Source organism: Phalaenopsis equestris, unplaced genomic scaffold, assembly GCF_001263595.1.
Source record: "Phalaenopsis equestris unplaced genomic scaffold, ASM126359v1 Scaffold000342, whole genome shotgun sequence".
Taxonomy (NCBI): domain Eukaryota; kingdom Viridiplantae; phylum Streptophyta; class Magnoliopsida; order Asparagales; family Orchidaceae; genus Phalaenopsis; species Phalaenopsis equestris.
The window spans coordinates 464,074-474,573 of NW_018164784.1; the positions used below are offsets into that span (position 1 = coordinate 464,074).

Below are 10,500 nucleotides of genomic sequence, written 5' to 3' on the forward strand. Positions count from 1 at the left end.
AGTGTCCGATGTTTCGAAAATTTTGCTTGGTGACAAACCATCATGGAGACTCTCATATACTTTGCGGAAGCTTATATTATTTAATTTTATGAATGTTAAACATAAATTTCTCAAACTTTCTATGTATTAAATTACTTGTAATGCTATGGATAACATAGGAATAACAATTTTTGTAAAAATACTATTTTTTTCACTTAATTAGTAGATAAAACTAAAGATGAGTGAAATTTTCGAATATTGAATGCTAAGCTCTGTTATAGATTCTAATTTTTAAAAATGAGTAATACATGTACAAAATATGAAAATTTCATCACCAAATTTTGTAATGTAAAAACCATGCAAGGAGTGCAAATCATACAAAAATATCATGATGATTCCTGTGTAATCTGTACTAAATAAAAAGGTGCATTTACATACATACCACATAATTCTTATGTATTTACATATATAAAACCCAAACATTCATATTTACATGCATACTAGTTTGATTCTTTAACATCAGATCAAAAATACTACCATCACTACTTTTTTTAAAGTGACAAACCTTTTTATGCGGACTTTTTTGACACCTAAGTGTTATAAGTGTAAATGTCGAACTTTGGGTGTTAGATATGTTAATGTATAAGAATTGCATGGCATTTATGCAAATTTTCATATAAAAAATTATGACTCAATAGATGTAGAAACTTTTGCAATGTAATTTTATCTTGTGGTAAATTCCCTTCTATTGAAACACTCTTAATCTTCTATTTTTAGGGTTCTTTTCTCCATGTCCACCATCAAAAAACCCAATAACCATATAAAAAATTTAATATAAAAGAAATACAACCAATGGAACGAGTTCTTATGAGCATACATGACAATATGTGAAGAAGCTAAGCTTCACACGATCTTAGATTAATAGAGGATTTTCCATGAAGTAAGCACTTCATATCTCTTTTGTATCTCGGTTCCACTTAATAAGAAATTCGATGAAACAGCTTTGGTGCTTCCAAGCAATAGATGAGAGAAAGTCAAGGTTTTAAAAGAATAAAATAATAGGGAACCCATTCATTTAAACCCTTGAGAGAATGTATATATTAGGTGATGAGGTTTAATTATTTTAATGCTGAATAATAAAATTGTTTGATTTAACTTAATCTATGTTTTACATTGCCAATATTCCCCCCAAAATTTAAAATTTTGGGCTTCATTTAATTTTAAACGGTAGAATTGCCATTAAAATTTTCAAGATTTTGACTTATGTGGAGACTTGCCATACTTTGCGGAGACCCGTTACATTTTATTTCAAGTGTCCGAATTCTCTAAAATTTTGCATGGTGATACCAACCATTACGGAGACATCTAGATACTTAACGGATGCCAAATTTTTTTTAGAAGCCACAAATCCTATTTTATTTTTGATTATTTAATTATATAAATTTTAAACATATATTTTTCGAACTCTTTATGTAGTAAATTACTTGTAATGGTATGGATCATATAAGAGATATTTTTTACTTGACATGCACATATGTGATATGATGTAATTTTGAAAGTTTCCAAGATTTTTTTTCCTAAATATTACCTTACCTCGTTGGTTCATATGATCTATGATATTTTATACTGTGTGATTTTTTACACGGAAAAGGCATTATTTTGTTCCCTAATTCATTTATCTTCATTTAAATTGTTCTAATGATATATCTATTATTTGCAAAGCTCGTGAAATCATGTCTTTCATTCATTACTGTAATTGGTAATCATTAAAATAATGTGACGTGCTCATGTGACTAATTTGATATTGGTAATGAGGTGTAGGGACTTTTGAGAGCACAGTATGGATATTTTGATGATTCATTGGTGAAAAGTGCTCACCCCTAATACGTATTAGGCTGAGTAAATGATTACGGAGACATGTTCTCCTATATCGGGCTCATGGTTTCCATCTACTAGTAGTGAGATAAACCCACTCGTACCCTCATCAAACACCTTCCTAGTTTCCAGGACTTCATCTTCATCCTATTCGAACTTTGTGAGTCAATAAGGCTGGCTAGGTTGACTGCGATCATCAATGTACTTCAATCTAGCAGGAGATAAAGCAAAACCTCTAATGAGTTGGCCGTTCAACGCCATTTTACATCAAGGCCATAGGCCTATTGTACTTTTTAGTTTTGTGTACATATGTATTGCTTTATGTATAGCTTTTTCTATAAAACTCGTGTCCCAAAACCCTGATCCATAAATTTGAGATCTCAGGGAGGGCCAAGGGTTTGTACCGTTTGTCATTTTTTCCCTCTAGTCCGTTGTACTTGAATCCAATCAACTGTGAATCTTATTTCTCTCATTCTTTTTCCGTTTTCTGATTGCCTCACTTCTTTTGAATTAGTATAGTTCAAGTGCAGCCCACGGATAGTTTGCGATTTAGCAAAAAGAAAAATGATGTTATCATAATAAATGCTCCTATCAAATGCCCTTAAGATTTATTTTTAAGCTTACTTCATCTAACATTTAGAGAATTCCCAACTTTCATACATTTAAAGGAAATCAAAAGAAAAGGAAGAAGCATGGAGGTTACCTTAAATTATTGTCATCGCCATCATCAACTCGATTTCACTTTTGTTTTTGTTTATTACTTATGGTCAGCTGTGTTCATCATCTTGAATTTCAAAAGTTTTAATCATCCAAAATTTTTAATTTCATTGTGTAAAGTTTACTTTCTTTCCTTTATCTGACAGACAAGGTCTTGAAGTCACTGATGACGTATCAATCGTGGAACACTTGAAACATCCTGTATATATAACAGAAGGTTCTTACACAAACATTAAGGTATTGCTTAGAAGTTCCGCATTTTATTTTAGAATTTTAGGAAGTTTTAGCACTTTTCAGTTAATTGGTAATGAAAATTGCAACTACCGATGATTATTATTTATCTGGGTATTCATATATTGCAGGTCACAACTCCAGATGATCTTCTATTCGCAGAGAGGATACTCAACATGGAAAAATGAGATGATTCTCTTTTTAAACTTTTAGTAAAGCAGACATGGAGATATACATTTAACCATTTTTTAAAGAGCTCTGATGACCTAACTTTATATACATGTACCTCCATAACTGGAAGAAGGAAAATCATACAGTTCATCTTGTTTAATTTGAGGAGCTTTTCACAGCAATCTTATTTTTGTCTAGATGCATCAGATTAAGAGACTTCCTGCAGCATTTATATTAAATCCATGAGTTGTTGTACAATATTTGGAAATGTTAAAAATTGCCTTGATTGGATCAATTTTTCTTTGAAATTCATCATCAGCAGCGGTCAGGATCTGCTGTAGCAGATGCTGACAAAATGATAGTCAATATTTTGTGCTACTTAATATCATAATAGTGGCTATCCTCAACTGAATCATAATCATGCCTGTTACACTTGCTAAATAATGAAATCAGCCAACATTTCAACTCAAGGAAAAATTTCCCTTTTTCCTCCTAAATTCCTTACCCTTATATATTTTCGTTGTCATTATCATCATCTAATGTCGAGAAATGTTAATAATTTGTGATAGTTAGCGTTTGATGTTTAACTCGAGAAATTTAATTGCATACCTTTTTTAAATAATGAGTTGTTATATGAAAATTGCATGGTGATAAAAAAAAAAAATTGGTGGGTTAAAATCATAGGGTTGCTTTAATTACAAACATCAACTAAATTTTGAAAGAGGTGCATGAATGGTCCTAGCAGTTAAGGAGATGCTCAAATTAGGGTATGGGGAACGATTTAGTAAACTGTAGTATGCTAGAAAAGTAGCAATTGCTGTGGTCTGAGTGGTGATGGTTTTGGTGGGAGTAATGGTCATCAAATAAGGCCATAAAGTGGCCTTCCTCTTCCTTCTGAAAATAAAGGTTATTAACTTTTGAGGAAGATCATTTCCACCTCATAGTGTCATGTGTTGTAAATGTTTAGAGATAATTAGTTCAAATAGCAAATTCTCTCAAGTTTATAATAATTAAATTAAAAATGCATATTAGTTGTCAAAATAGGCATATACATATAAATCAATTTCTTCATTCAAACTTCAACCACTTGTTTCTAATATTTGTTTATCATCCCAATCCATGTAATTTTTGGAATAATTATTGCCCTTTTCATCACCAAAGTTATCCTATAAGTTTTACCATTGGCTCAATATCATCAATTAAAAGTCTAAAGTCTAACATAGCTTCTACTTGATGAGTGATTGTAATGTATATAAGCATCAATTCTACCTCTAAATTCAGCCTTAATGACTACTAACTATTCCATTCTATTATTTATTTTGTTATGTTACTTCATAATTTACTCTTTTTTTGGGTACTTAATTTTCTCGATTTGCTTATCATGTAAAATAAAGAGATTAAATTTTGCATGTTTTTTTAGTTCCTTTAATTTCAATGATTCCATACATCTTTAGGACTCTTGTGATGTGATTAGGATAAGGATCAAACGAATAATGGTTGAATATGAAAAAAATTTTGATAGGGCTGGAGATACTATAATTATATTACTTCTCATAGAATTTTGTAATGGCATTAGGAAAAATTATTTGATAGAGAAACATGCTATGGCACTAAAGCTCTCGTGCTACATGGTTATTATAACACTATAAAGCTCTTGAATAACGTTGTGACTCTACTCTCTATCCTCTTTCTTTGAGGTTTGGCATGATCTATCACTTTGGTGTTCTAGGATAAGCGCTATGGCACTATGAATGATGGAGTAGTGCTGACAATGGATGTTGAGGTACTATACACTTTATTTGGTGGTTTAATATTGTACTAGATATGCAATGAGTTGTTGTGGGCACTAGCACTGTGATGCTGCATCTTAGCATTGAGGCACTTTGGGTTGGTGATGTGATGCATTGCTCTCAAAAAACATGGATGAGAATTTTCTTAACATAACATTACAGATTTGTCCTGGTGGCATTATTGCTCCAGTGCTTCAAATCTTGATTTCATTCATATTCTTCTCCTAGGGAAAATTTTGCACAAAACACATTTCTCAATATAATATTTACAAAAAACTTGATATTTTTAATAAAAAATGTAGACAATTTTTTTGTCTGTTATGTCACTAATACTAATTTCATAGCTTTAGATATAGAAGTTTAGGAAATCTAAATTATCCATTGTAGACCTTTTTTGGAAGTTAAGGAAATCTAAATTATCCATTGTAGACCTTTTTTGGCACAAAAAAAGAGCTATGATTGATGTTTAGAAGGGTGAATTAAAATTTTGAGTTAATGATTAGAAAGTTATGTTTAAGTTATTGAGATTTATGCAAATTCCTCCAACCTTAGTGAAGATTAATGCTTTAGAATGGATCGAGTGGAAGGGTGTGTGAGAGACTGATTATATAACAAGTTGGCGGTTGTGCCAATAGTGCATCATTTGATTACTAAAAAAAATAGAAATTAATTTTCTTTATTTTTTGATGCACCCTCTAGATGATTTATGAACAGAGTTGAGCTATTAGAGACCTATACTATAGTAAAACCTTCAAAACCTTCAATTGTAGAGGCACCTATATTAGAACACAAGACACTCCCCAAATAACATAGACATGTTTTCTAAGGCGAATCATTATCTTTACCCATTATCATTTCTTTTGATATAGATTAATTATAAGAGGAAAGTTGATGAGATTTTTGAGGATGTATAGAAGAGCCTTTGATTGGATTAAAGAAGATATAGAATAAGTTAGCCTTCCTTATGTATGTATAAGATTTTAATGGAGATAATCACCAAACTTCAACCAAAGGTAGATGCTCAGAGAAGATTAAATTATATTATGAAAAAAGTAGTAAATAATGAAATATTATAGCATGGCCTTTTTAATTTTATGATGCTCTTATTAACTTTCAAGGACGTATGTTGTCTTTCTTAGTCTATCTTATTGAATGGAATATTGAGATTTTTATGGATGATTTTTTCATACTATACATTCCTTTTGACTCATTGTGGTACAAAGATACAACTTGATGAACTTAGTACTAAATTAAGAACTTGGTAATTTATTATTATACAAGGCATTATTCTTAGGCATAAGATATATGAAAAAGGGATAAAGGTAATTGGAGCTAAAATTCAGGTCCTAAAAAATCTATGACCTCCTACAACTATCAAAATTATTAGTAGTGTTTTGAGGCATGTTGAGTTTTATGGATAATTCATTAAGGACTTTTCTAAAATAACTAAATCTTTTTGTTATTGTTAAAGAACAATATTTTTAAATTTAATAATGAATGCATAAAAAAATTTTACCTGCTAAAAATTAATTATTCACTGCACTGATATTAGTCGCACCTTATCCTTTTGTACTATTTTATGTTGCAAGTGATTTTTTTTTGTTTGATTTATTCTACGTAAAAGGATAGTTAAACATTTTAATGTAACATATTCTGCTAGGGAAACATTACATGATGCCTAAAGTAATTATTTAACCATTAAAAAAGAATAAGTAGCTATAATATTTGTATTTGACAAGTTTAGATCTTTTTTGATTGGTACCAAAGTCTCTATTTATATGGATAATTCTATCATCTAGTATCTTATAAGTAAGAAGAATACCAAACCACAACATATTTGATGAGTCATTCTATTATAGGAATTTGATACAGAAATTCATGATAAAAAGGGTACTGAAAATCAAAAGACTAATCACTTCTCTAGATTATATATGAGAAACTCCATACTTATTGAAAATGATATTAATAAGTTTTTCCCTAGTAAACTATTATTTGCTATAGTTAAGAAAATTATTCCTTGGTATTCTGACATAGTGAAATCTATTTTGAGTGTTATTTCACCTAATGATATTTCATATCACTAAATTAAAAAAATAATCTGTGATGACAAGTTTTATTATTAAGTTGAACTATATTTATTTAAAAATTCTAAGGACTAATTCATTAGGATGTATATTTTCCTTAGGTTAAATGGAGAGTGTCATTAGGCAATGCCATGTCCTAAAATAGGGTGGATATTTTAGAGATTTTAAAACTAAATCTAAGATCTTACAATTAATATTTTGATGACTTATAATTTTTAGGGATGTTGATGATTATATTAGAAATTTTGATAGTTGTCGAAGAGTAGATAATATTTATAGGATGATTGAAATGCCCATGAATTATATTTTGAAAGTTAAATTTTTTGATATATGGGGATTAGACTTTATAGGTCTTTTTATTTCATCTTTTTGAAACAAATATATTTTGATAGTAGTGAACTATGTTTGAAGGTGGAAATGAATGTTTGGCTTTACCTAGGAGTACTCAAAGGTTGGTTATTAAATTTCTTAAAAAGCAGTTTTATAAGGTTTGGAATGCCTATGATGATTATTAGAGATGGAGGGATTTATTTTTACAATAACAAATTTGATATATCAGCATATACATTAAAGATTAACCATTGAATAGCCACTAGTTATCATCCTCAAATTAGTGGTCAAGTAAAAATTTTTAATAGGGAGATCATGAGAATATTAGAAAAGATGGTCAACCCAAATAGGAAAGACTTGTCTTTAATATTAGATGGTGCATTATGGGCTTATGGGACTAATTTTGAAACACTCACTGGAATGTCTTCCTAAAAGCTCATTTTTGAAAAAGCTTATCATTTAATAGTAGAAATAAAATACAATGCTTATTGGGCTGTTAAGAAGTTCATATATAATTTTAAGGATTTGGGTGAAAAATAGTTATTACAATTAAACAAGTTAAAAGAAATAAGATTGCAAACATATGAAAATGCTAATTTGTATAAGGAGTAAACTAAGAGAGGACTTAATCAAAAATCTTGTTAAGAAATAATTGGAATCTGGATAGGAGATTTTACTATTTATTAGATTAAAATTATATTTTAGAAAGCTGAACTCCAGCTTGTTAGGATTGTTTAGTGTTAATGTTTATCCATATGGAGTAATGGACATTGAATATAAATATAATGAATATATTTTGATTTAATCTTATTTTGGAGGTGGAATTGAGTGTTGTAGAAAGGCACTTGGGAAGCAACTCAATATTTATCTTATTTGGGCACACTGATGTTATATTTATTTTTTGTTCTTAAAAAAATTGAAGATTTTTATCTTGTATTGTGTTCTAGGTTTTAGTATAGCAAAGCTCTTGACATCATTCCACATCAATCATCAAGAAATGCAGTTGTGCCCATTGTATAGCATCACAACGTTGTGTATATTCTATGCTTTATGTTATGTACATGTTTCCATGTGTGAAAATTTTGCTAAAATTCTATGCATATTGACTTTTTGTGAGGACATCGTAGAGTTACATGAGCAACATTATGTTGGTGTTCAAATCTTTAGCCATGCATCAGTCAAATTGACTAAATCCATCAATGATTAAACTGAGATGAATAATTTTTATATTTAAACCAAAATTATGATATGGATATTTAATTAAATTTAATGCTTATCCATCAGCAGAATGACATAACATGCCTTATATATTACCGTGTTTTGAATGTCATCTAATCTCTTCAATGGATTTCTTCATTTTAAGCAACTGTTGTGATCTAGGTTTAAATAAAATTATGAAACTTCTTTAGTTAAATTTTTCTTTGCTCACTTTTCCAATAGTACTTTGTTATTCTTAGTATTAAACTCTAGTGAAGAGACATAAATATGGCATGTCTTCTTTGGAATTATCTCACCAAAATAATAATCAATCATTAAAGCATGTGTCTGATCATATGTTTTCATAAATTTTCTCACCTCGAATGTAATTTTAGACAGTGAGATTTCATTTGGGAAAGTTGTCATAGGTAACTTCAACAACAAGTCAAAAGAGTTGTAGTCCAAGAATTTAAACATTTTAAATGGTATAAATGTAGTATGAAAGATAACTCTACAGATTACTTAACACTAAGGAAATAATTCTTCCCTTGCATTTTCTACCAACTTAAGGAATCAGTTGATATCCTTTGATGTATATCTACATTGATGTTTATGATCAACTTTGAGATTCCTTATGACATCGTTTAAATAAAGTGCATCCCTCAGTAAGGATTCCATGTCACCAATGCTAGGTTGTTATATCTTAATTGAAGCTTGTTTAAGAGTAATCATATTATTAGTTGATTTATTTGTTGTAGCTTCATCCACAAAACTATGCTCTTCCTAATGCCAATTCCATACAACATATCTAATAAAAAATAAATTAGAGATCAAGTGAATCTTAAACTCTTTAATATTAGAAAAGTATCAATTAATGCATACTTTGCATGAGAATAAAATTTTTTCTGATACACTTTTTCTTTGACATGAATTTAAAAAAAAAATCAAGTCTTTTATATTCAAGACTCCATTTAGATTTGGATATTAAGCTCTTAACCATTTCTAGTGAAATGTGGACACAAAAATCAATTTTAGTCATTGTGATTATGAGATTATTTAAGTAACGGGAAGATAGTCGCTTGAAAGATTGCAAAAAATATGCAGAGGTATGATGCTAACTTATGAGCAAAATTTCCTCGCCACTACTCTAGGAATAGTGTTTAAATATTGTGAAAAGAATTAATATAGTCTATTAGGAAGATATGATAATTGATAGGACATAATGAAGAAATAGGATTCATGTAGCTAACCCCACTTAATGGGATAATGCTTGTTGTTCTTGTTGTTGATTGTAAAGTCAAGTAGGAAGAATTCAACAAATATGTAAAAGTGTTATGCTAGTTTTGAAGCAGCTTCTCCACTTTATTTAATGAACTTGTTGAAGTATATTGTGAGTTTTAAGCTCTCATATGTCTTAGCTTCTTATAATGGAATAAGCAAAACAAGCTTCTAGTTTGAAATATTTAATGATACATAATCTCAATCCATACTTTGCTCCTTTGTTTCATCCATTATTGTATATAATACATCTTTATTCTATTCAACATCATCCTAATAGCATTTTTTCTTGAATGACTCTTGTTTAGCACTTCTGCCATCATCTCTACCCCCATGACATCTAATATTTCTACAAAATCAACATAAAAAAGTTTGATTGTTAAACAAATATAAATAACTTACCCTAAACTGGTGAAATCATGTATCTCGAGTGGCCATAGATCTCTTCCAAGATTAGTACGGAGAGTCGTACTTGCTTTGAATAATATCCCGAATGAAATTAGTGGCTTGTGTAGGAGGATAAAATCTGAAAAATATACTTAGTTTTCTATTCTTCTAAAAAACACAAAGCACTAATAAAAAACTTATGTTTGTCACACAGGCTTGAGCGAGCAGTTGTTGCTAATGCTGCTGATAACTCTTGCTTGACATGAGCAACATGGCCTTGCATCGAAGCAAAAAGTGTTGTTGTCTCAGCTGGTGGCAATGCTTGTGTGGTTAGACTAAGGGTGTCCACCAAAGTTTTTGGTGAAGCTGGCGACATTGGGGTGAAGGCTTGTTGGGCTTAGTCCAACAAAACAATCATAGCAGATGAGAGCAAAAGATTAGTGCTCACCGTCCACCCCCCC

At 30.1% G+C, this 10,500-nt stretch overlaps 1 protein-coding gene across 2 annotated transcripts in view; it reads left to right on the forward strand.

Annotated features, from left to right (window-relative positions):
* The window catches only part of LOC110025921 (2-C-methyl-D-erythritol 4-phosphate cytidylyltransferase, chloroplastic), a 57,952-nt gene extending 54,697 nt beyond the window's left edge, over window positions 1-3,255 (forward strand). The window contains exons 10-11 of one of the 2 annotated variants that reach the window (XM_020726618.1): window positions 2,718-2,808; window positions 2,934-3,255. In XM_020726618.1, coding sequence (XP_020582277.1) covers window positions 2,718-2,808; window positions 2,934-2,990 — 148 coding nt within the window. In that variant the 3' untranslated portion in view covers window positions 2,991-3,255. The remainder of the gene's footprint in view (window positions 1-2,717; window positions 2,809-2,933) is intronic. The other variant, XM_020726617.1, reaches the window with a different exon arrangement.
* The last annotated feature ends 7,245 nt before the right edge of the window (window positions 3,256-10,500 follow it).